Source organism: Pleurodeles waltl, chromosome 11, assembly GCF_031143425.1.
Source record: "Pleurodeles waltl isolate 20211129_DDA chromosome 11, aPleWal1.hap1.20221129, whole genome shotgun sequence".
NCBI classification, from domain to species: domain Eukaryota; kingdom Metazoa; phylum Chordata; class Amphibia; order Caudata; family Salamandridae; genus Pleurodeles; species Pleurodeles waltl.
Genome location: NC_090450.1, coordinates 127,450,971 through 127,477,919, shown reverse-complemented (window position 1 = coordinate 127,477,919; position 26,949 = coordinate 127,450,971). Strand labels below are relative to the sequence as shown.

Sequence of the window (26,949 nt, the reverse complement as noted above, 5' to 3'; positions counted from 1 at the left end):
CAACTGGAAACAACATCAGAAACAATGTTGTAGCCAAGCATATGGAACAAAAGCATCAAAGTAAATGGGAATATTTATGAAATAATGCTATCGACCAAAAAGTAGAATCAGAAAGAGGAGGAAATAGAGAAATATTTATACGCCAAAAGGAATCAAGATCGATAATGCTACTAAGAAACTTAATACCAAGGGGTTTAAAAGCAAGATGAAAAGCTTTATATGCATCTGTAGAGGAGCTGACATATGAAAAAGAGAGAAAGATGAGATACATAATGTAGGAAGTTGGCTCTGTATATATTATTTCAAAGTAAGAAATTGTGTGCACAGAGTCCAAGGGTTCCCCTTACAGGTAAGATAGTGGCAAAAGAGATAATTCTAATGCTCTATTTTGTGGTAGTGTGGTCAAGCAGTAGGCTTATCAGAGGGTAGTGTTAAGCATTTGTTGTACACACACAGGCAATAAATGAGGAACACACACTCAAAGACTTATTCTAGGCCAATAGGTTTTTATGTAGAAAAATATATTTTCTTAGTTTATTTTAAGAACCACAGGTTCAAGATTTACAAGTAATTCTTCAAATGAAAGGTATTTCACTCAGGTATTCTAGGAACTTTGAATAATCACAATAGCATGTACAGTTTTGACAAAAATGGAAATAAGCTATTTTAAAAGTGGCACTGTGCAAAAATCAACAGTTCCTTGGGGAGGTAAGTAAATGTTAAGTTCACAGGTAAGTAAAACACTTACAGGGCTCAAAGTTGGGTCCAAGGTAGCCCACCGTTGGGGGTTCAAGGCAACCCCTAAGTTACCAAACCAGCACCTCAGGGCCGGTCAGGTGCAGAGGTCAAAGTGGTGCCCAAAAAACATAGGCTTCAATGGAAATAGGGGTGCCCTGGTTCCAGTCTGCCAGCAGGTAAGTACCCGCGTCCTCGGAGGGCAGACCAGGGGGGTTTTGTAGGGCACAGGGGGGGGACACAAGCAGGCACAGAAAGTACACCCTCAGCGGCACAGGGGCGGCCGGGTGCAGAGTGCCAACCGGCGTTGGGTTTCTGATAGGAATCAATGGGGAGACCCGGGGGTCTCTTCAACAATGCAGGCAGGCACGGGGGTGCTCCTCGGGGTAGCCACCTACTGGGCTAGGCAGAGGGTCGCCTGGGGGACGCTCCTGCACTGGAGTTCAGTTCCTTCAGGTCCTGGGGGCTGCGGGTTTCTGTGCTGGTTACAGGCGTTGGGTTCCCTGTTACAGGCAGTCGCGGTCAGGGGGAGCCTCTGTATTTCCTCTGCAGGCGTCGCAGTGTGGGGGGGGGGGTCAACTCTGGCTACTTCCGGGCTCTCAGTCGCTGGGGAGTCGTCCCTGTAGTGTTAGTTTTCCACAGGTTGAGCCGGGGGGCATCGGGTGCAGAGTGGAAAGTCTCATGCTTCCGGCGGGAAACGTGTGGTCTTTAAAAGTTGCTTCTTTGTTGCAAAAAGTTGAAGTTTGTTGAACAGGGCCGCTGTTCTCGGGAGCTTCTTGGTCTTTTAGATGCAGGGTAGTCCTCTGAGGCTTCAGAGGTCGCTGGACTCTGTTGGATGCGTTGCTCTTGTAGTTTTTCTTCAAAGTAGAGAGACAGGCCTTTGGGGCTGGGGCCAAATCATTTGTCATCTCTGTCTTCACTGCAGGACTTCAGGTCAGTAGTCCTTCTTCTTCTTTAGGTTGCAGGAATCCGTCTTCCTCAGTTCTGGGAGCCCCTAAATACTGAATTTAGGGGTGAGTTTTAGGTCTGGGAGGGCAGATACACCCTCTTTGTGCCTCCTCTCTGTGTGGAGGTGGGCACATCCCTAATCCTATTGGGGGAATCCTCCTTCTACAAGATGGAGGATTTCTAAAAGTAAGGGTCACCTCAGCTCAGGACACCTTAGGGGCTGTCCTGACTGGGGGGTGACTCCTCCTTGTTTTTCTCATTATCTCCTCCAGCCTTGCCTGACAAAAGTGGGGGCAGTGGCCGGAGGGGCAGGCATCTCCACTAGCCGGGATGCCCTGTGGTGCTGTAACAAAGGGGGTGAGTCTTTGAGGCTCACCGCCAGGTGTCACAGTTCCTGCAGGGGGCGGTGAGAAGCACCTCCACCCAGTACAGGCTTTGTTCCTGGCCACAGAGTGACAAAGGCACTCTCCCCATGTGGCCAGCAACATGTCTGGTGTGTGGCAGGCTGGCAGAAACTAGTCAGCCCACACTGGAAGTCGGTACGTTTTCAGGGGGCATCTCTAAGATGCCCTCTGGGTGTATTTTACAATAAAGTGCACACTGGCATCAGTGTGCATTTATTGTGCTGAGAAGTTTGATACCAAACTTCACAGTTTTCAGTGTAGCCATTATGGTGCTGTGGAGTTCGTGTTTGACAGACTCCCAGACCATATACTCTTATGTCTACCCTGCACTTACAATGTCTAAGGTTTTGCTTAGACACTGTAGGGGCATAGTGCTCATGCACATATGCCCTCACCTGTGCTATAGTGCACCCTTCCTTAGGGCTGTAAGGCTTGCTAGAGGGGTGACTTACCTATGCCACAGGCAGTGTGAGGTTGGCATGGCACTCTGAGGGGAGTGCCATTTCGACTTAGTCATTTTCTCCCCACCAGCACCTACAGCTGTGAAGCAGTGTGTATGTGCTGAGTGAGGGGTACCTAGGGTGGCATAAGACAGGCTGCACCCCTTAGAGACCTTCCCTGGCATCAGGGCACTTGGTACCAGTTACAAGGGACTTACCTGAGTCCCAGGGTTGTGCCAATTGTGGAGACAAAGGTACAGTTTAGGGAAAGAACACTGGTGCTGGGGCTTGGTTAGCGGGGTCCCAGCACACTTTCAAATCATAACTTAGCATCAGCAAAGGCAAAAGGTCAGGGGGTAACCATGCCAAGGAGGCATTTCCTTACACATAACATTAAAAACCAAGACAAGACCAGAAATAAAAAACAGATGAGGAAAATAAAATTCTGAATTTGGAAGCAGCAAGTAATCAATAATATCCTCTCTCCTCTTTCTTTGAAGAATTCTGGTCATAGTTGAAGTAATCCCCACGTTAAAATGAATACTGTTATCACATGAATAAGCACCAAGTAACCCATCTGAAATCAATATTAACATTGTCATTATATGATGCAAACAACTGATATGTAAATATAGATTAAATCATCATTTCAAAAGTTACCAGCCAAAAAAAGTGACAGGAATTCACAAATATGAAAAACTGACATGTCCTACAGACAACTAAAATATAATAACCACATCAAGGCATTCAAACATAATGACTGCGTTAAAGCACATAGAATGGAGCAAAAGTGAATAAACATGGAGATGAGTAAATAAATCCAGAGTAACTTAGGAGATGGCCCACTGACGGGCCTGAAAACTACGTTTTGGGAAAAACAATCAGAAATTACCACAGTACAAGTGCCTAATATCAGTGGGAAAAGTGAATAACGGAGACCAATAAATAATACAGAATAAATTGGGGCAAATAAAAGGATAAACTGCACTATTAAGTAAACACCTGAACAATTGGGAAGAATACTATTAAAGTGAAAGTGTTAGCCCACTGGAGGGCGTGAAACAAGACTGACGCACTCCAACAAAGTCATATAAGCAAAACAAAATGATGTAATTTGTTTCACGCCAGTGAAAACACAAATCTAGGACACATACAAAACATTGTTGAAAATGGTGACAAATAATAAACAAACCAATCACACATGAAATCACGGAGGCTCTGACTGGAGCATGAATATCATGGAGAGATCTGCAGATTTTTTCCAACATTTTATTTTAAAGCAGTCTTGCACGCTTTTAAAAAACAAATTGCCCCTGGGAGGGTTAGGGTCCGGTTGCGTGAAGAGGGGGGGGGGGGGGGGGTCAAGGAGCATGGAACATGGGGGGGGAGGGGGGTCAAGGAGCAGGGAACATAGGGGAGGGGGGGGCACACTGGGCCCCCATCCTTGGGCTTTAATAAGCCGCGGGGACCTCCAACTCCCGGAGCAAATGCTATTAAGAACGTGGGGGAGGCCCGATGTCCTCCCCAATAGCCCCGGGGACCACCACCTCACAGGGCGATCAATTTAATTAATGTGAGGCGGACCTGTGGCCCCCCCTGCACCCTAGCGACCACCCCCCCAGGGTACACTTTATTTGGATGGGTGTCTGCCCGGCCCCCACGTCTCAGGGACCACCACCCCCCTGGGCTACACTTATTTATGAGCAGGGGGCCTCCGGGGATAAGTCCTCATTGGAGGGGGGGGCACGTGGCTCCCCCTCTAGAAGCCACGGATGGCCCTTGGGACAGCCACCCTGCTATGTCCCGGGGTGCCCATCCCCGGTACCTTGCTGTTTGCTGTGGCTTGGCTGCAGCCCTGCAGTTGTAGCCAAGCCACAGCAAACACCTCAGTTTTTGACAGCGGGACCTGTAAGCAGCATGCAGGGGACAGAGATGAAATGCTTCAGCAAGCACAAGCTGCTGTCAAAGCAGCTTTGTGCTTGCTGAAGCAATGGCACTACGAGGGAACCCTTCTTAATAAGTATATAGGGACCGCAGGGGAGCCCTTGACGCTCCCTCGCGGTCTCAGATAGCCTGTAAAGGGGTTTTTATTTCTTTAAAAAAAAAAAAAGATTTGAAAAATAAATAGGCATTGCGGGAGAGCTCTTCAGGGCAGGCTCGCTATCACAGATACCCCAAAAGAACGAGTTACTTACCTTCGGTAACGACTTTTCTGGTGGATACATTAGCTACCTGTGGATTCCTCACCTAATGAATTCTCCCATGGCGCCAGCATTCGACGGAAATCTTCTTCCTAGTCTCTGCACGTCGACGAGGACGTCACTCTAGCCCACGCGACGCCGTCTGACGTCATACAGGCAATAAGAGGTCCTCGACGACGTGCCGACGTCAGTACCAATCATTTTTTACGTGCATGAGAACAACCAGGCAATGCAATGAAAGAGCAAGGCAACATCCCATAACATTGTAAAATACACAACATTTGCCTGAATAACTGTAAATCTTTTATATATATATATATATATATATATATAACTCTCTCTTTTTTTTTTTTTCCTCTTTTTTAAAATATATATACACATCAAGTATATACACAAAGATATATACATATATATAAATATATTATATACAACATCTATTGCACCCTCGAAGACCAAGAGGAGCGCACTCAAGGATTACTTGGTAAGACCAGAAAGGCAACGGGGAGGCGGGTGGGACCGTGAGGAATCCACAGGTAGCTAATGTATCCACCAGAAAAGTCATTACCGAAGGTAAGTAACTCGTTCTTCTGATGGATACAACTACCTGTGGATTCCTCACCTAATGAATAGAGTCCCAAAGCAGTACCACGCCTGGCGGTGGGTGCCCAAATGGTCAAACCAAGAAATCCTGCAGCACTGACCGTGCAAAATGGCCGTCCCTTCTAACCTCAGAATCCAAACAGTAATGTTTTGCAAAAGTGTGAAGGGACGACCAAGTTGCGGCCTTGCAGATGTCGACCACAGGAACACCTCTGGCCAACGCCGAAGTGGCCGACTTAGCTCTGGTGGAATGAGCTCTAATGCCCTCAGGAGGATCCTTCTTTGCCAAAGAGTAACAGATTTTAATGCAAAGAACAACCCACCTGGATAGTGTTCTCTTGTGGACTGCCTTTCCTCTCCTCTTGCCCACGTATCCAATAAACAGCTGATCCTCCAGCCTGAAATCCTTTGTTCTATCAATAAAGAAGCTCAACGCCCTCTTTGGGTCCAGACGGTGCAGTCTTTCTTCCTCTTTGGAAGGATGAGGCGGAGGATAGAACGTGGACAAAGTAATTGCCTGAGCCAAATGGAAAGGTGAAACAACCTTCGGGAGGAAAGCAGCCTTGGTCCTCAACACCACCTTATCCCCATAAAAAGTTGTATAAGGAGGTTTTACTGATAAGGCCTGCAACTCACTCACTCTCCTTGCTGATGTTATAGCTATCAGGAAGACTGTTTTTAAAAACAAATACCTTAAGGGGCAAGAATGCATAGGTTCGAAAGGGGACCCCATAAGGAAAGTCAGGACCAAGGACAAATCCCATTGCGGCATAACGAATGGTTTTGGAGGATATTTATTTAGAAGACCTTTCAAGAATCTGATAACAATAGGGGATTTAAATAAAGATGGTTGGTCTGGAAGACATATGAAGGCTGACAAGGCCGATAAATAACCCTTAATGGTAGCCACTGCACAACCTTTCTGCGCTAGAGACAGAGCAAAAGACAAAACGTCCGATAGATGAGCATGTAAGGGATCAATCTGCCTCTCTCCACACCACGCAACAAATTTAGACCATCTATTAGCGTAGATAGATTTAGTGGAGTGTCGTCTGGCCGCTAATATAACATCCACTACCTCAGGCGGGAGAGAGAAGGAACTCAGGTTGCCCCGTTCAATCTCCAGGCATGTAGGTGCAAACTCTGGAGGTTGGGGTGTAAAACCTGCCCCTGCGACTGCGAGAGGAGGTCTGCCCTGAGAGGGAGACGGAGCGGAGGGCACATTGAGAGTTGGAGAAGGTCGGAGTACCATACCCTCCTTGGCCAATCCGGAGCTATTAGGATGACTAGAGCCCGGTCCTGGCGAATCTTCCTCAATACTCGAGGAATCAAGGGTATGGGAGGAAACGCGTAAAGCAACTGGCCGCACCAGGTTATTTGAAACGCGTCCCCCAACGCTCCCTGCATCGGATACTGGAGACTGCAGAATAACGGACAATGCGCGTTCTCTCGAGTGGCAAACAGATCTACCCGAGGAAACCCCCACCTCTGGAAGATTAAACGGACTTGATCTGGATGGAGACCCCACTCGTGGTCTGCCGAGAATTGGCGACTGAGACTGTCCGCACGCACGTTTAAGACTCCGGCCAGATGGTTTGCTATCAAGCAAATCTGATGGTCCTTTGTCCAGGACCATAGTCGAAGAGCTTCTCTGCAGAGAAGGTACGACCCTACTCCTCCCTGCTTGTTTATGTACCACATCGTGGTAGTATTGTCCGTTAGAACCTGTACCGACTGACCACGAAGGGAAGGGAGGAAGGCCTTGAGAGCCAGACGTACAGCCCGTAACTCTAACAGATTGATGTGAAACATCTGTTCCTCTGGAGACCAAAGGCCTTTGATCTCCAGATCCCCCAGATGAGCTCCCCACCCTAGAGTGGAAGCATCCGTTATGACTGTGGCCACTGGTGGCGACTGCTCGAACGGCTTTCCTTGTGAAAGATTGTTGCTTGCAATCCACCACTTCAAATCCACAGCAGCATCTCTGGAGATCTTGACAGTACTCTCTAGATCCCCTTTGTGTTGAGACCACTGCCTTCGGAGGCACCACTGAAGAGCCCTCATGTGCCAGCGAGCATGCGTGACCAACAGAATGCAGGAGGCAAACAGACCGAGCAGACGAAGGACCTTGAGGACTGGAACTACCGCTCCATTTCGAAACATTGGAACCAAATCCTGAATATCTTGAATCCGCTGAGGCGGAGGAAAGGCCCGACCCAATGTTGTATCCAGTACTGCCCCTATGAACAGGAGGCGCTGAGAGGGCTCTAGGTGAGATTTGGGCTCGTTCACCGAAAAACCCAGGTCGAACAACAACTGGGTTGTTGACTGCAGATGATGCGACACAAGCTCCGGGGACTTGGCTTTGATCAACCAGTCGTCCAAGTAAGGGAATACTGCTATCCCCTTCCTTCTGAGTTCTGCCGCAACCACCGACATCACCTTCGTGAAGACTCGAGGTGCTGAAGTAAGACCAAACGGAAGGACCGCAAACTGATAGTGCTGCGATCCCACCACAAACCGGAGATACTTCCTGTGTGACTTGAGTATCGGGATATGAAAGTAAGCATCCTGCAAGTCGACAGACACCATCCAGTCTTCCTTGTTCAACGCCAAAAACACCTGTGCTAGGGTCAGCATCTTGAACTTTTCCTGCTTGAGGAACCAATTCAAGATCCTCAGGTCCAGGATTGGTCTCAAACGACCATCCTTCTTGGGAATCAGGAAATACCTTGAGTAACATCCTCGACCCCTTTCCTGCTCTGGGACCAACTCCACCGCGCCCTTTGAAAGGAGGGCTTGTACCTCCTGTTCTAGCAACAGGAGGTGTTCTTCTGAACAATAAGAAGGGCGGGGTGGGATGAGGGGCGGGAACTCCCGAAAGGGAAGGGTGTAGCCTTTTCCCACAATACTGAGAACCCAAGTGTCCGTTGTAACAGTCTTCCATTTGGCGAGAAAATGCTGTAATCTTCCCCCTACAGGAGAGGAGTGAGTGGGGAATGGTGGAAGCCTAAGGCTGCTTCCCCTGCTGCACCCCGCCAGAGGATGAGGAAGAGGCAGAGTGCTGCTGAGAGGCTCCTCTGGTGCGGACCCTACCTCTCCCTCTAAAAGATCTATAGGGATGGGAAGAGGCAGGTTGCTGATATCTTCCCCGAAAGGAAGAGGAGGAAGAGCCACGCCCAAATCCACGAAACCTCCTGAAAAATCTGGAAGAGGCCGTGGAAGAAGGAGCTTGGAGCCCTAACGACTTAGCCGTGGCCCTGCTCTCCTTAAAACGTTCCAAGGCCGAATCAGCCTTGGCTCCAAACAGTTTGTCCCCATCAAACGGGAGATCCAACAATGTGGACTCTACATCCGCAGAAAAGCCCGAGTTACGGAGCCAGGCCTGCCTCCTTGCCACCACAGTTGTGCCCATTGCTCTGGCCACCGAGTCGGTCGTATCCAGTCCAGTCTGGATAATCTGGGTCGCAGCAGCCTGGGCATTTGAAACAACGTCCAAAAGACCCTGGGGAAGCTCTGTAAATGATGAGGAAATGTCATCCATCAGAGCATGAATATACCTCCCCAGGATACAGGTTGCGTTGGTGGCCTTCAACGCCAGACTGCAGGACGAAAAAATCTTCTTAGACTGCGCCTCCAGTTTCTTTGAATCTCTGTCCCCAGGCACCGTCGGGAAAGAACCAGGCGCTGACTTGGATGAACAGGAGGCCTGCACCACCAAGCTCTCCGGCGTAGGGTGCCTAGACAGAAAACCAGGGTCAGTTGGAGCCGCCCGATACCTCCTGGCCACGGCCCTGTGAACTGCTGGGGAAGATGCCGGCCTCTTCCACACCTCTAACACCGGATCCAGCAGAGCGTCATTAAATGGCAAAAGAGGCTCTGCCGCAGCTGAGGCCGGATGTAGCACCTCTGTTAGAAGGTTTTGTTTTGCCTCCATCACCGGCAAAGGCAGGTCCAAAAAACTAGCTGCCTTCCGTACTACTGCGTGAAAGGAAGCAGCCTCCTCAGTATATTCTCCTGGGGACGAAAGATCCCACTCAGGGGAAGTGTCCAGCCCACTGGCCGACTCCAGACCACGCAGCCCATCACCCGAGTCCTCTAGCTCTCCTTCTTCCAGGGCTCGTTGGTACTCCTGCTCTTCTAATACACGGAGAGCACGTCTCCTCGAATGAAGCCGTTGCTCAATACGCGGAGTCGACAATGCCTCCGCCGAAGTCGAAGATCGGCGCCGATCTTCAGAAGCCACCGACGCCACGTCCGGCGCCACAGGTAACTTCGGTGCCGACGAAAGAGCAGTCGAAGCAGATGGACCCACCGGAGTCACAGGCCGAAATCCCGACGTCGACGGGATGGAAATCCCCGGAGCCAATCCCTCTGAAGCCACCGGAGCGGCCACCTGCGCCGACACCGGCGTCGAGCCCACGTTCCCAAAAGGGAGAAAGGGCATAAAGGGTGCCGGCCGAAGAGGCGCAGGATCACCCAATGAAAAGGCCAAAGGCCCAGCCGGAGCACCCCCTGGAGCCATCTGTTGGAAGATGGCATACATCGCATTCAAGAATGCGGAACTATCGGCTCCAGGGGTGGGAAAAGCCGGATACTGGGGTGCCTGTCTCGGAGGCGACCCCGACGCCGGCCTCGACGTCTGCGACGCCGGAGATAACACCTGAGGCTCCAATACCTCAATCACCGACGCCTGTCCAGGTGAAGTCGGAGACGCCGGAGAGGGCAACGGCGTCGAAGGATGAGGCGTAACTGTGGGACTGATCTCCCATGTCCTTCGGCGCCGATCCGAAGACCTGGAACGAGTCTCCTTGCTCGAATGACGCCGAGATTCTCTACGGCGCCGGGAGTCTCGATGACGCCGATGTCTTGGCGAAGAAGACTTCTTGTGATGCTTCTCTTTTTTCGATTTCGCCATAAACAGCTTCGCCTCACGTTCTTTGAGGGCCTTTGGATTCATGTGCTGGCATGAATCACAAGTCGAGACGTCGTGGTCGGAGCTCAAACACCAAAGGCAGTCGGAATGAGGATCCGTCACTGACATCTTGCCTCCACACTCACGACAAGGCTTGAATCCAGACTTTCTCTGTGACATTATTACCACAGCGAAAGACTACGCAGCAAAAATACACTGTAACCACAAAAGTAACAGCTGCTCCCTCGAAGATAACCGTTTCGAATGCACGGAAAAAAGGGAACTGACGTCGGCACGTCGTCGAGGACCTCTTATTGCCTGTATGACGTCAGACGGCGTCGCGTGGGCTAGAGTGACGTCCTCGTCGACGTGCAGAGACTAGGAAGAAGATTTCCGTCGAATGATGGCGCCATGGGAGAATTCATTAGGTGAGGAATCCACAGGTAGTTGTATCCATCAGAAAGGGCTAAACAAAATGAAGGAAAAAAAACCATAGCTCAGTGTGAAGGTCACAAAACCTTCACACTGAGCATTGGGGGCTTGAGTCCAACCGGACTTTTTTTTATATATATATTTTTAAAGTAACAAATATGTTTTTGATTTCAAGTTGTACAAGTTCAAGTATGTCATGCTAAGCATATCTGACATCAAGCCCTAAAAACCGATCTCTCTCCCTCACTTTTTCCCCTCTTTCAGTCAATTTCTTCTACTCACACATCCACTCGGACACTTCCGCAACCACTCACAGACCTTTATGCACTCACTCACAGCCCCAGTCAAACCCTTGCGCACTCACTGACACACTCAGACAGTTGCGCACCAACTCACACACCCACTTAGACTGTCACGCACCAACTCAAACACACACGTAGACTGTCACACACCCACTCACAGACCCATTGACACCCTCATGCACCCACTCACAGGCCCACACACTGACTTACAAACTAAAACACTGATGTACGCACTTTCACACCCTGACAGACAATCTGACAGCTACTCTTACCCCCAGATACACCTTCACACACCTATTCTCACACCCAGAGAGGCTACGGACAACTACCACCACGCACGGCCAAAGGGTAATGCGCAGCATGGGACTGGGTGGTTATGGAAGTTGGCCGCAGGGTCTGGCTGTAGGCCAGGTCTTGCGGGCAACATCTGCTGCAAATGGGTGAAGGCTGTGCACAGTGTAAGGTTGGGTGGTTACAAGGGATTGGTCATAGGGCCTGGCCGCTGGCCCAGCCCTATGGCCAACCGCTGATGCACACTGCCAAAGGCCGTGTGCAGTGGTGGTTGGATTAACGTATAGTAATGAAAATTACTATCTATTAAAAAAAACATTGAAATTCACTGAAAAAAAACTAAGGTTACAGGGACGTTATAGTTAGGCTTACATTTTAAACATACAAAACCATATAAATTTTCCAGTTATAGCTGGGGTTATCTCAAGTAACTATAGCTCATGTCTTCAGGCAACTATAACTTGCGTCCTCGCCATGCACAGTTTTTTTGTCAAACGTTTTACTGCAAATAAGGCATTCATATTATCAATCATGTAATCAAAGATGTCATGAGTGGCATATTTTTGTGGGTAATTAGCAGTGCATGGTGAGGATGCGAGTTATAGTTACCTTAAGGCACGAGTTACAGTTACTTGAGATAACCATAACTATAGCTGGCAAATTTGTATGGTTTTTTTACATTTAAAATGTGAGCCTAACTATAACGTTCCTGTAATCTTGTTTTTTTCCAGTGAATTTCTATTTTTTTTAATTCTATTTCCTAACTATAACGTCCCTGTAACCTTTGTTATTTAAGTGAATATATATATATATATATATATATATATATATATATATATATACACACATACATATGCTTTTCTAATTCTCGCTAATCCTACTGTTCTTAGATCTCTCACTTCAGAGAATGCGAGCATCAGTCACCTTCAAATTTAATGTGTCCTAGAGATCATCATAGTTTACCTATAAATATAAAATCAGAGAGAACTTGACCACCTAGCTAAATTACAAAATCGGACTATTAATTATTCTCATCATAAAACTCAGAACTTTCTGTTGATCAAAGATCACGCTCACATCATCGTACACCATTTAGGCCAACTACTGCTTCAATAGTGCTACATTTATCTCTACTAATTATACGATACAGACAAAAGACCAACGTCCAGGCAAGCCCCAAACTATAACCAGCCCAAAGTATAGATCCAAGAACTTGTCCAACCAATCAAATGCCCCACAGTATCCGGTAAAAATAACACTTTGAAAAGTCTCCCCAATATGGATCATACTGACACATCCCCGGCTGCTAGCGTGAATGCTCCGAAGAGCATCAATAACAACTGAAAAGCCAACAAAATCCCGTTGCCCCTCATACCTTACAAAATGCAATTATCATCATGTCGCATTAATACTATAAACCAAACAAAAAAAAAAAAAATCAACTCTGTCCATTACACTGAAATTCCCTTAAACAATAAGTAAAAAGAAAATTACCCGCCAGATTACACAACACATAATACTCACAATGGCACTGGGTTCCCGGATAAACCTTCCCGTCGAACAAACCAAACTCCAAAAACACGTAGGACACGTTTAAATACTAGAGTCCGGCCGTTTACATTGAAAATGCACTGAATGTAAAGCCCGTTTTGGGCCCCCCTTTTATTTTTGCACCAACCCCGTTGACCAACCGCCACAAACCTTTTAGTTCTAAAATTCAACAGAGGCAGCATGTCTGCAAAACTTCACGCACATCTGTCAAATGGGTGAAACGTTTTAAAGAGACGACAAAAAAAAAAAAAAAGATAAATACCTATCTCTGCTTACCCTAACTATATATATAAAGAGTGGCTATAGCCACTCTGTAAAATGTACATGGCTTCCCATAAAAAAAAAAAAAAAACATTTAAAGCCATTTGCATAGACCATGAGGCTAAACACAAGATTTCTTCCAAATATATTCAGGACAGAATTATAATTCATAGACCGTCTCGAAGTCACAGATCCTCAGCAAACAAGAACCTTGTGCTACCTAGGTTCAAACGGGCTTCCTGTGTTGGTAGGAGCTTTTCTCTTAGAACAGCACAGCCCTGGAACTCTCTGCCCTTAAATCTAAAGAATTGCCCTGTTTGATGACTTTCATGAAATCCCTTAGGATTTGGCTTTTTACACAGAAGGATTTTAAAACCTGTTATGCCTCTTTTTTTCTACCCGTTGGCAGTGTCAGTGCCAAGACACCTTCGGGCATTCAAGTGGTATATAAAACTAAAATCAAATTAAATCAAAACATTATCTTTGATCAAACAGGGACCAGACTCCAACACGCACTAAATCAGCAAGCTTCTTAGTGCTCCAATAGCAACCTGACTATAAACTAAGAGAAATCTAACATCCTGTATTTTAGCAGTAAACTTAGCAGAAAAAGAGAATGGCACTTAAATATTACAGCAATTAAATCAGTTGTCATCTATAAATATCTAGCAATGTGGCTCATCAACAAGGGCACCTTTGCAAGCAGAGCAAATCTAAATCAAGGAAAGCAATATTATGAATGAGCATCTGAAACTAGAAAACAATCTATCAGGCCCTTCCTTAAAACCCTTATAGGAAGTCCTCAAATTTAAATATATCACACTGCTGTACTACGGCTGTGAGATTACCAGTCAGTTTTCTATAAACAGCTAGACTTGGGAAAGTGAAATCTGTTCAGACACTTGTTCAACCTACCACATTCAATATCTCAAGCCCAAATCAGACTGGAATTCAACCAGGACAATCAGGTACTACTTTATGCTGGTGGGACCGCTTGCTTCTGGTAAAGCTGCAAGAGAGCTTATCTTGGGGTGTAAAGATCTCTCCTGTTTAGCAGTGCAGTTACAATGGCTCATTCATTGGCTAGCGGGTATCCACCTTCAAGAAATTAACTATACACAGGCACGCCTACATAGTGGGGAACTACATGCGTTACTTCTACCTGGGATGCCCAGTCACCTCCGGAAGTTACCGTTATTACTACATAATGCACTATGGTACTGGAAAGCAGCAATCCGTTAGACTAAAACAATTTCCCCGTATGCCCCGAACATACCCCTATGTGGTGTACCCATCTCATCAGGAATACTGTCCTGATACAGGCTACATCACTGGGAAGACCAGAGTTCTTCCACATTAGGACATTATTTTTGAAGAGGGCACACTGATCCTGCATCATGAGTTCATGACCCGGGACTCTTTTCCTAATACATGCTAACATACTGCAATATATACATCAGCACTGGATGACTTCCAGGGATGAACCCCAGACAAAAGCCTAGTCTACGCACTTACACATATCCCTAGCCCAACTTCGCAAGAAGTGGGAATCGGACCTCTCCCGTCCACTCCATGAATAAGAATGGAAACATTTGACAGAGTAATCAACTTATATCCCCTGCAACTCACGTTTCAAGTTTATACAATACACAATATTCCATAGAGCACATTTAACTCCACTAAAAGTGCACACTCCCTTCCCTTCAGCAACATACACATGTCCCCGCTGCCACATGGAGGATACTGACCTCCTCCACATGTTGTGGGCATGCCCTTCCTTGAGATCCTACTGGAAAAGTGTCCACAACTCACTAAGAGCAGTAACAGCATTGCCACATTGGGACTCAGCCGAACACTGCATATTAGGATTATACCCGAGACCGAAGGACTCCAGTGTGGTGGCAAGGTTTACAGACCTGGCCCTATTACTAGCAAAACGTCAAATAACTAGCTGCTGGAAATCGGCAATTGCCCCAGGGGATTTGACATGGAGGGCAGAGATGATCCGCTGGGGAAAAGCTGAAAGCTCGGTACTACGCCGAGAGGAATATAGAGGATTGCAGAAACGCCCCATCTCATCAATCTGAGATTTGATGCAAGGCTACGATAGCGAATAGTCCACGGCTACATATTTCGGGGATGACCCTCCTGATTGGAAAAGATGTCCCGCCAGTCCTAAAACTCAGGCATCTTCCCTACTTCCTAAAACCAGTTACCGCCTCCTCACTGTTCTCTGACACGTCCATTAAATCTATAGTGAATGTGGGCTGTATATAGACATGGTGCTAGTTGGGGGGCAGTAGGTATGGAGTTGGTTAGTTTCAGGAAAGAACAGAAACTTATTCACTCAAGATACTGAGCACTTGCATGTGACAACAAACAGATCATTAATGAATCAACAGTCTTGCAATTTAATTATGTATTGTTACTATCATAATATTACCAACCAATGTGAATTCAGCTCACACTGCCTGATATTTGGTTTATTACTGTCTCATGTTTGTTGCAAATATGTGTATTCCGAAAACCTAATAAAATCAGTTTTTTTTTAAAAAAAGAGGAAGGAGATATGGTTATTGTTGTACCTGCCTTTTTGACAGGGTCATCCCCAAACTTTTTGCCTCCTTCCTCCTATTTTTTCTGACCTGTTGTTGTTGGCTTTTGAACTCTGGGCACTTTACCACTGCTAACCAGTGCTAAAGTGCATATGCTCTCTGTGTAAATTGTACTGTTGATTGGTTTATCCATGATTGGCTATTTGATTTACTTGTAAGACCCTAGTAGAGTGCACTATATGTGCCTAGGGCCTGTAGATTAAATGCTATTAGTGGGCCTGCAACAGTGATTGTGCCACCCACTTAAGTAGCCACTTAACCTGGTCTCAGGCCTGCCAATGCAAGGCCTGTGTGTGCAGTTTGACTGCCACTTCGACTTGGCATTTAAAAGTACTTGCCAAGCCTAAAACTCCCCTTTTTCTACAGATAAGTCACCCCTAATGTGTGCCCTGAGTAACCCCTAGAGCAGGGTGCTGTGTGGGTAAAAGGCAGGACATGTACCTGTGTAGTTTATATGTCCTGGTAGTGTAAAACTCCTAAATTCGTTTTTACACTACTGTGAGGCCTGCTCCCTTCATAGGCTAACATTGGGGCTGCCCTCATACATGGTTGAAGTGGCAGCTGCTGATCTGAAAGGAGCAGGAAGGTCATATTTAGTATGGCCAGAATGGTACTACAAAATCCTGCTGACTGGTGAAGTCGGATTTAATATTACTATTCTAGAAATGCCACTTTTAGAAAGTGAGCATTTCTTTGCACTTAAATCTTTCTGTGCCTTACAATTCACGTCTGGCTAGGTTTAGTTGACAGCTCCTTGTGCATTCACTCAGACACACCCCAAACACAGGGTACTCAGCCTCACTTGCATACATCTGCATTTTGAATGGGTCTTCCTGGGCTGGGAGGGTGGAGGGCCTGCCCTCACACAAAGGACTGCCACACCCCCTACTGGGACCCTGGCAGACAGGATTGAACTGAAAGGGGACCTGGTGCACTTCTTAGCCACTCTTTGAGTCACCCCCACTTCAAAGGCACATTTTTGTATAACAGGGCCTCTGCCCTACCACATCAGACACTTGCTGGAGAGGAAACCTGAACCAGAACCTACATCCTGCCAAGAAGAACTGCCTGGCTGCTCAAAGGACTCACCTGTCTACTTTCTACAAAGGACTGCTGCCTTGCTGTTGGCCTGCTGCTTTGCTTAACTCTTGTCTGGCTGTAAAAGTGCTCTCCAAGGGCTTGGATAGAGCTTGCCTCCTATTCCCTGAAGTCTCAGGACCAAAAAGACTTATCTTTTTCAACTGGACGCTGTGTGCGGCGAAACATTTTACGCACAGCTTGCTCCGCGGTGAAAAATTCACTGCACGCCGATCCGGAAAGACGCCGCTTGACGCGACGCCTGCGGTGCGACCGGAACTTCGGCGCACGGGCTCGCATGGACAACGCCGCCCGACTTCCAGAGAGGAAATCGACGCAACGCCTGCCGTGAGAAAGAAAATTCCACGCACAGCCTCCTGGAACGACACGCAACCGGATAACAAGCCGAGGAATCCATGTACAGACCCTGCGACATCTGGTAATCCCGCGATCCATAGAAGGAGACGGTCTGCGTGCCGGAAAACGACGCACGTCTTCCCTGAGTGAAAAATAACGACGCGAGTCCCTGTGTGAAGGGGCGAAACCGAAGCACACACCATTTTTCTTCCCGTAGAACGACGCACGTCTCCCCGCGTGAAAAATAAAGACGCAAGTCAGTGTGTGAAGGGGCGTAACCGATGCACACACCATTTTTCCACGCATCTCCTTTTCTGCGGCCCTCTGCGGAGATTTTCCACTCCAAACCAGGTACTTTGTGCTTGAAAGAGACTTTGTTTACTTTTTAAAGACTTAAGACACTTCATATCACTTTTTAGTGATATATTTACAAATTCATATTGCATCTTTGATCGTTTTGACCTGCAAATACCCAGATAAATATTATATATTTTTCTAAACACTGTGTGGTGTATTTTTGTGGTGCTATATTGTGTTATTGTATGATTTATTGCACAAACGCTTTACACATTGCCTTCTAAGTTAAGCCTGACTGCTCGTGCCAAGCTACCAGAGGGTGGGCACAGGATAATTTGGATTGTGTGTGACTTAACCTGACTAGAGTGAGGGTTCTTGTTTGGACAGAGGGTAACCTGACTAACCAAAAACCCAATTTCTAACAGTTATTCAATGAGTTAAAAAAAAAAAAAAGTCACACCTCATGATCCTAATAAACTCTATTAAAAATCTCTAACTGTCGGATCAATGGAACTCCTCAACAGCATGACTGCACTTTAAAAACCAAGTGAAGAAGTAAATGGGACTTTGCTCTTGTGCACTCGACAATACGAACTGTCTTGCACTCCGGCACACCAGCACTTTAGTGAACTCTTATACCCAAGGGATAGTGCCAAGCTATGTGCCAGAGTCAACATCGCTTGCAATGAAGCGCTGCATAGCAAGACTGAGGTCTGGCCTATTTGACATGGGCAAGATTCACAAGAAATTGAAAATTTCCGCTATAGCAAGAGATACAGTTTTTCAGTGTTGAGCCTGCAAGTGCAAACCGTAACACATACATCTGGCTTGCAAGACTCTTGTGTACAGTTAAGGTCTTGGAGCCCACCTGTGGCACACCATTTGATGATTTGTGTGGGACTCTTCTTTACAGCCTTGTAATTCATCAAGGCAGGCCTGGCATCATTTCCGTTACTCAGTGTGGAGCAAGGACTCCGCATCAACTGATTCAACTTAATTAGTGCCCATTGGCTGTCCTGATTAGACTGAGGTACTATTATGTTCTTTTTAACTTCCAGAGACCTGCAAACAGAAGGCTTGTGACTAGCAAAAACATGCCCAGCAAGACAAACAACACGTCAAACTTATTTTTTAACGCTAATTTTCATTTTGCCAAGTTGTCTTTTCTCACTTTCCACTCATGTTTTCTTCAGTTTTTGCTTGTGGGCGCTCTTTTCAAGAGATGGCAACTTTTTCAAGCGAAATTGTTTCTTTATTATGTGTAATTTCCGAACTGATGCTTTAACACATAATTGTGCCGTACACCCCAATCCACTCACTCCAATTTGCCACACTACAATCCATCCCATTTTTCCGACACAATTCACCCCACTCTAATCCAAACCACTTACTCCATGCAATCCACTCCAACCCAGACTATTCCAATTCTTCCAAACCACCTCAATCTAATCTGCCCCACTCCAATTCACCCCACTCTAGTCAAAAACAATCCGTGCATCTCCAAAACAATCTGCCCCACGCCAATCCTAAACTATCTGCCCCACTCCAATCCAAAACAAAAAGTCCCACTCCCATCTACCCTACTCTAAACTGACCCCTCAAATCCAAAACACTATCCAATCCAATCTGACCCACTGCAATCTGCTGCACTCCAATCCAAATGTCTGCCTCACTCCAACTCAAAACAATCTGCTCCACTCCACCTCACTCCAATCTACCCCACTTTAATCCAAAACAACCTGTCCCACTACAATCCAAAACAACCTGTCCCACTACAATCCAAAACAACCTGTCCCACTACAATCCAAAACAACCTGTCCCACTACAATCCAAAACAACCTGTCCCACTACAATCCAAAACAACCTGTCCCACTACAATCCAAAACAACCTGTCCCACTACAATCCAAAACAACCTGTCCCACTACAATCCAAAATAATCTGTCCCACTACAATCCAAAATAATCTGTCCCACTCAAATCCGTCCCACTTCAATATGCCCCACTCCAATCAAAAACAATCCGCCTCACTCCAGTCTGCCCCACTTCAATCCAAAACAATCTGTCCATCTCCAATCCACTGCAATCCTATCTACCCCCATGCCAATCCAAAACAATCTGCCCCACTCAAATCCAAAGCAATATGCCTGACTCCGCCCTCCCCCCTCCAATCCAGAACAATCTACCCCACTCCAATCTGCCCCACTCCAATCCAAAACATCTGGCCCCACTCCAATCCATTTCAGTCTGCCCCACTCCAATCTGCCCCACTATAATTGAAAACAACCTGCCCCACTACAATTCCAAACTCACTCCAATCCAAAACAATCTGCCCCACTACAGACCACCTCACCACACTCACCTCCATCCAATCGATCCCAATTCACCCGACTCCAAACCACCACAATACCCCCTCTAATATCAGTCCATCCCACGACAATACAATCCACCCCACACAACTCCAATCTACCCCAGTACAGTCCACCTCATCCCAATCCAGTCCATCCAAGCCACCCACCCCAATCCAGTCCAATCCACCCCATTCAATCCATCCCACCCTCAACCCACCCTATTCTAATCATGTCCACTGCTACAGAATCTACCTCACTCTAATACAATCCACTTTAATCCACCTAACTCCAGTCTAATCCATTCCACATTAATCCACCCCACTCCAAACCACCCTAATCTACTCCACCTCAACCCAGTACAACGCTCTCCAATCAACCCAGACCACATCAATCCACCCCTACACCAATCCACCCCAGTCAATCCACCACAATCCACTCCAATCCTCCCCACTCCATTCCACTGTACCCTATTTAATCCACCACAATCCAACCACCATACTGAATACAATCCACCCCACCCATCCCTATCCAAACCACCTCACTCCAATCCACTTAACTCCACCCCACCTCAATCCGATACAGTACAATCCTATCCACCCCACTCAAGTCCAGTCCAATTCACCCCAAAACAATCCAATCCACCTCCACGGAGTGCAATTCAACCCAACCCACCTCACCCAATCCACCCCCTGCAGCCCACCCCACCCCAATCCACCTCAACCCACTCCAAACACACATGTCAATCCATTATACTCTATTCCAATCCACCAACTCTATCCCAATCCAATCCACCCCACCCCACTTCAATCCATCTAGCCAGCCCCACCCCACTCAAATCTAATCTACCCCACTCCAATCCAGTCCAGTCCACCCCACCCCCAATCCAGTCCACCCCACCCCTATCTCTCCAATTCAAACGACCCTCCCCAATCCAATCTAATCCACCCCACTCCCATCCACCTCATCCCATTTCAGTCTACCCCACTAAATCTACCCCACTCTAGTCCAATCCAATTCACTTCACTTCACTATATCTATCCACTACCTCAATCCACTCCAACCCACCCTATTCCACCCCACTCCACCCTACAACACTCTCTGCCACTGAACCGCAGAGCTCTACAGAGCCTCTACTCAACTCGACACTCTACTCCTCCTACTCAACTATATGACATTCCAACAAATCCACTTTACAACACTCTACTCTCCCACTCTACTTTGACACTCCACGCCACTAACGTTTAGCCATGCTGAACAGCAGCCGCACTGGTGTACAACAATGGCAAAACACACTGCCAAAGCCAATAGCTCTTGTATAGGCAAGACCTTTTGTTTAGGCCATGCCAATGCTTGTGCTATTATTGGAAAGAATCTCTGGCACATGTAATCTCTGTTGCTGTCATGGCATCTCAGATGAGCCCTCCAAATATTGACTTCCTTTTTAAAAACTATTAAACATTAGAACATGTCAGTCTGCGATCAAGGACGATTTTAATCCAAGAAATAAGCAAGTGGCTAGGGGAACTGTAAAAGGTTGTTGTTTTTTTTGCTTTAGCAAAGCAGCTGGGAATAAGAACAATAATTAATTTCGCTTTCATATGTATTTCATCTCCTTCTGTCATTGATGAGACGCTTAATGGTTTAATTGGGCCAAATCTTCAATCCTGAAAACACACACATTTACTTATAATTTGATGTTTTCGGGGGAAACATGAGGCACACAAACAGCTAAAGCAAGGCCAAATCTAAAAAACAACGAATAAATAAACAAAACATACCTGCATGGTTCTTCTCTTTGTTAATGTAATTTCAAAATTCTTCCACTCCCAATGCTGTTCCACAACGTGAGCAAATATGACATGTCCATTCCCACAAGCTCCCGCAATTTGGGTTCCATCAATGGACCATGCAATATTAAAAATGCTGCCAGTGTTGGGTTTTTCTAATGCGTACGACCACTGTAAAAGAGATACCTGTTAATTTCAAATGCCAAACCACCACCTACAAAAATAAATATCCACAATTTTACATTATTAAAATGTCTATAATTGTCTACAAATAATGCCACTGCAAATCCCTACTCTGACTACAGTGCTACAAAGCCTAATTCTTGGGGAAGTTTGCACCATGCAAGAAAGCATAAATACGTTAAAAAAAGGATCAGTGTGTTTAAAGGACTCTGACCCAGGGCAAAGCAGAGAAAGCAGAAAAGAGAGAAAGGAGGAGGAAGAGAGACTCCAATACAGTGCTAAAGATAAAAGACAGGAGTGAAAAGAGACAGGAAGTGTAGAGTGGTGTAAGAAAGAGGCACGAGATGGAATCGAAACTAGGCAGCCTTGGCATACAGCAACTCTCGCATTCTGCAGCACTGGGTCCCCCCCCAAAAAAGTTGGGCCCAAGCACTTTTTTAAAACAGTTTGAGCGCGTGCATGAGTGTGCTTTTCAGCCATATGGCACAACTGATTAAAACTGGTCAGCTTTACAACAGCAATACTCTGATATTAGTTACACATGGTCTACGTTTAAATATGCCTATGGCCTTTTTAGAGTCGAGCCTCCGTCGCTTGCGCATGCGTTTCGCTTGCGCATGCGTTTCGCTTGCGATATGCTTTAGTAGTTATAGAAGGGCTCGGAGCCCCGTCCATGTCACGTCAGTGTCTTTCATTGGTTTGTGGGCTTGCCTGTTAAAATCTGCTTGCTTTCATTAGTGGAAGGCATGCATATGTCATGCCTTTTACGGTGGTTAACCCTCCTCGAGCGCAGCGACCAAGTCCTGAAAACATGTGAGGCTCGCCGTTTCCCGTCTGGTTTGTAGACTACTTTCTATCTTTTTTCGCAGCGCGATCTCGCTTAGCAGAAGTCGAGCGCTTTCCATGACATCGACCCTGTTACATAGTTGCACTTTTGCCGGTTACATAGATAATTGCACTTTTTCCGATAGATTTCACTACGAGTGAACTGTATCAGCGCCATCACGCTCTTTTTTTTCCATTTAATGTGGCAAGAAAAGTCCAGTTGGGAGTTTACAACTGCTAATAGTTCTAACTCAGAGAAATGTGAGACCCATTACATTGCAAATGCTTGTTACAAAATTCTTAGCAAACGGTCTGATCTTTTACAGAACCCAGCTGGTGCAGAGAACCGGACTCAGAAACATGGACGAGTCCCCTAAGGTTTGTGAGTGGTGCAGATCTTTAACATCATAAACACTAAACCCGTGCAAGAAAGAACCAGCAGTGGGTAGCTGCAGCAACCCAGTGCTCCTCTAAGCATTCCTCTGTGCCAACTTAAAGATAACTTTGATGCCTCAAAAAAAAAAAAAGAAAACTGCCATATACAAACAGGCATGGACAAAGGCCATCAGTCTAACAAAAAATACAACACAATTAGAGCTTTGTAGCATTTCAAAAACAAGCATTTGCAATGCAATGGGTCTCGCATTTGCTCTAGTTTGTTCTATTGGCGTTGTAAATTCCTAAATGGCCTTTTCTTGACACATAAATTGAAAATGAAAAGTAAAACATTAGTTAACATAAGCCAGCTGATTCAAAGCGCCATGGCCGCCATGAGCATGAGTGCGAAGGAGAGACACAAAAGAAAAAAGAAGTTTACACCCAGTCAAACATATCGGCAATCGTGCTATTATCTATGTAACAGGGTCAGTCTGCAAGGCAGTAACAAAAACTCCCCAAGGAGAGACAAATGTAAAGTATTTACCAATGAAAAGAAATGATTTTTGAAAGGCAAGCCCATGAACGAGTGAGTGTGATGGGTGTGGTTAAAAGTCCACAATACTTACAACAGGTCAAAGCGTTTGCACGCTTGCCCTAATGACTTACCTGTACAATGACTGGTTTTCAAGGGAGAGTTGAAAGGAACTATTAAAGATAAACTATTATATTGGGTAAATAACTTTTGATCTTCACCAATTATTAGTCGAAAGGACCTTCGGTGAGATGATAAAGTTACAGAAGACCTATCTGACTTGGCAGAGATGCTTAAAAAAATTATTCCCCTCGTCCCCCCAAATAACAGGACTACCTATGTGTACAGAAATGTAATATTGTGAAGCTGAATAGTAGGGACAGGTGGTAGATTTGGGTTGAAAGATATTACAAATGGGACATGGTTGGTTAAAAATATTGTAATAAATAGACTGTATCCTTTAGGATGACAATCTTGGTTGCACACACAATGGCCCTCAGTACGAGCTTGGCGGGCAGCAGAGACTGCCCACCAAACTCTTCCTACCTTCAGACTACCTGTGCAACCTGAACCCTGCCGGCCCTATTAGGAGTTTGCCACAGGGTCAGTGAACAGGGCCTTAACATTGACGCCAGCTCCTAATGGAGCCCGTGCCAATGTGGCAGTGCGGCGGGTGCAGTAGCATCTGTCACCCATTCAACTGCCCGTAATTCGGGCAGTGGAATGCGCAACAGGGCTGTGCATGGGGGCCCCTGCACTGCCCATGCCAAGTGCATGGGCAGTGCAGGGACCCCCCGGATGCCCCCATTCCGCCAGCCTTTGCATGGCAGTGTAAACCGCCATAGAAAGCTGGTAGGGACTTGTAATCCCCAGGGCAGCGCTGCAAGCAGCGCTGCCCTGGAGGATGAAATCACCGTGAGCCTGGCGGTGTCAGTGGTCCCACCGTGGTACCTCGGCAACAGTCAATGTGACAGTCCCACGGCCAGCTTTTTGGCAGTAGGACTGCCACCACGAGTCTGGCAGTCATGCGACCGCCAGACTCATTATGAGGGCCAATGTTATTTCTTATTTTTTTTATGTCACAAAAATCCAATAAAAATAACATTAAAAAATTGTTGAAAGCACACTACTTGCTTAGGGTTCTGAGCATAGATTGTGTCACCTATGCATTAGTTTTGGTATCTGAAATTAAGCAGTTATGGTTGAAGGAGTGCCCAACAATGGACTTCGAAGGCGACAATCTTTCCAGGTTTCACATTAACTACTAATTACATACATCATCCACATTTACATTATACAGACATTTACTACATGTTGATATATTCTAAAAATGTGCTTACGGTTGCACAATCCTTTTTAAAGAAAGCAGCTCCGACTTTCACTCGGCTGCTTTGCAATATCAGCAGGGCAAGAGAAGAGAACATTACCCATGAATACTGTTGAGCAGATGTGCATGTCATCAAAACGACTACACACCCAGATTTGAGAAGGGTGAGCTTTTCTATTATAATTTAATAAATAAGGCCAACCAGTGTGAGAAATATTGTTTTAAGACTGCTTAAACCTTCATAAAAGAGTGCTACAAAGCTTTTTTTATTAGGTTTTTGCATGTTCATACTAGTAATTAACTTTTATAAAAAAAAATATATATATATGAAATCAGACACAAGCCTGAGTAACCTCCAAGACGACAATCCCATAACACTTTTCCAGGACCAGTTTCATTCTTACCAGTTTCACCACAGTTATGTGGAAATAAGGGAGTCTGAATAGGTTCACCAAGATTGTAACAGCCCTTAACTCCGGACGTGTGTTTAACAGGAGCTTATACAATTGGTGTAAATCATCCTTGGCCTGATGAGAATGCCTCCAATCATCAAGACAATTTAAGATGCCTGTCAAGACTTCTTCTGTAGAATGCAAACGCACTGCCCAGACAGTGAGACAGAATAATTCTCAGGAGTCCAGAAAATCGTAAGGGGAAAAAAGCTTTGAACGATAAGGCATTGCAGCCAATGCATGATAATGGATGCTATGCAGTGCCATCACTGGTCTAAGAAGTTGACATGTGGCTCTGGTTTGCCCAGTCAGTAGACACCCAGCCTGAGTACGTCATCATGTGCTAAAATAGTGGGGTGCAGAGTACGCAACAAAACCTATAACGACACAAAGAGAAAAGGAAGAAGGTACATAGGGGGATGGAGAGGCTTTGCTTGCGTTAATCAACAGCAGGTTAGTAAAATACATTTCTGAATCCAAAGTAAAACAAGCACTGGCAAAGACAATAGGTGGGAGGGTGCTAACCCTGGAGGGCAGACACTTCAAAACCCTGCAGTCAAAGAGGTATAATCACACAGAAACAAATGGGCCCTGGTTGATGGATTTGGTACCAGTTTGGCTAGATCTCTGGCCTCAGCCCAAAAGGATGCTCACCCACACAATACTGAAAGGAAGGCCCTTTACCACGAGGACTAGAAACGAGGCAAAGCAGATTGAAGACCACACAGCGGTCATATCGAGAAAGTAAGTTGTTCAGGGCTCATAAGGATCTTGCAGACTACTGGCCACAGCTGAATGTTAAACATGTGCTTTGCAAGACCTTCAAGCACTAACAGGAAATATTCCAGGACTGTGAATGTGATGGATCCTGAATCACCAAAACCAGCCCTCTAGGATACCCCGAGAGAGCCAGCATCATCCATTTTCCATTCCCAGAGGAGAATACAGGTTTTTTTTAAACTAGGTCTTGAGGTACTGCTCCACTCACTAAAGCCGGTTGCCCGGATTCCGGAACCATCTCCATCATCTTTTCAGTTGTTAAGATTACTCTGGTATCACTGGCTAAAGAAACAACTGGACTCAAGCCCTAAGTTCTAGTTTCACAGTTGCTACTGGGAGACAAACGTGTGAATGAGTGTGCCTTCCACCTAAAATAAAGACTGTGATTAACTGTTGAGAGATATGGGCTTCTAAAATCTGGTATCTCTCTCTGTTAAAGTCCATTTCCACCACTAGTCATCTACTGTTTGTGACTCTGACTTTTGGAGCCCAGGTAGGCACAGCAACTAGTATCCTACTGAACTATGTCCAGTGCCTCATTAGTCACTGGCCAACTGAGCTCAGAAGTTCCCTTTACTGGAACTCTGATTCTGCACCATAAAGTCATTATTATTTAGCAGATGGGAATCCCAGATCACATTTGAGTAGTAGGCTCCTGTGTGTACAAACTTATTTGTGACATGTGTACCAGATTCTCAGTTGCCTGGGCTCAAACCATCTGTGATGTCCATTATTCCACTCACAGTCATTGAGAATCGAGGACAAAGGCCAGACGTATCATAGCAAACGTACTACGGTATAGCACTCTGGCACCTTCATTCCTGGGATCTCTAAAATAACAAGAGTAAGAGATGTGAAACCTAACGCCCCAATGTTATTTTGAACATAGCACCTTACAATCTAAGTGCCAT

At 46.1% G+C, this 26,949-nt stretch overlaps 1 protein-coding gene across 3 annotated transcripts in view; it reads right to left on the bottom strand.

Moving 5' to 3' along the window:
- The window catches only part of IFT80 (intraflagellar transport 80), a 543,739-nt gene that overhangs the window by 293,698 nt on the left and 223,092 nt on the right, over positions 1-26,949 (bottom strand). For all 3 annotated transcript variants that reach the window (XM_069213254.1, XM_069213255.1, XM_069213256.1), the window contains exon 9: positions 21,553-21,732. In XM_069213254.1, the coding sequence (XP_069069355.1) occupies positions 21,553-21,732 (180 nt within the window). The remainder of the gene's footprint in view (positions 1-21,552; positions 21,733-26,949) is intronic.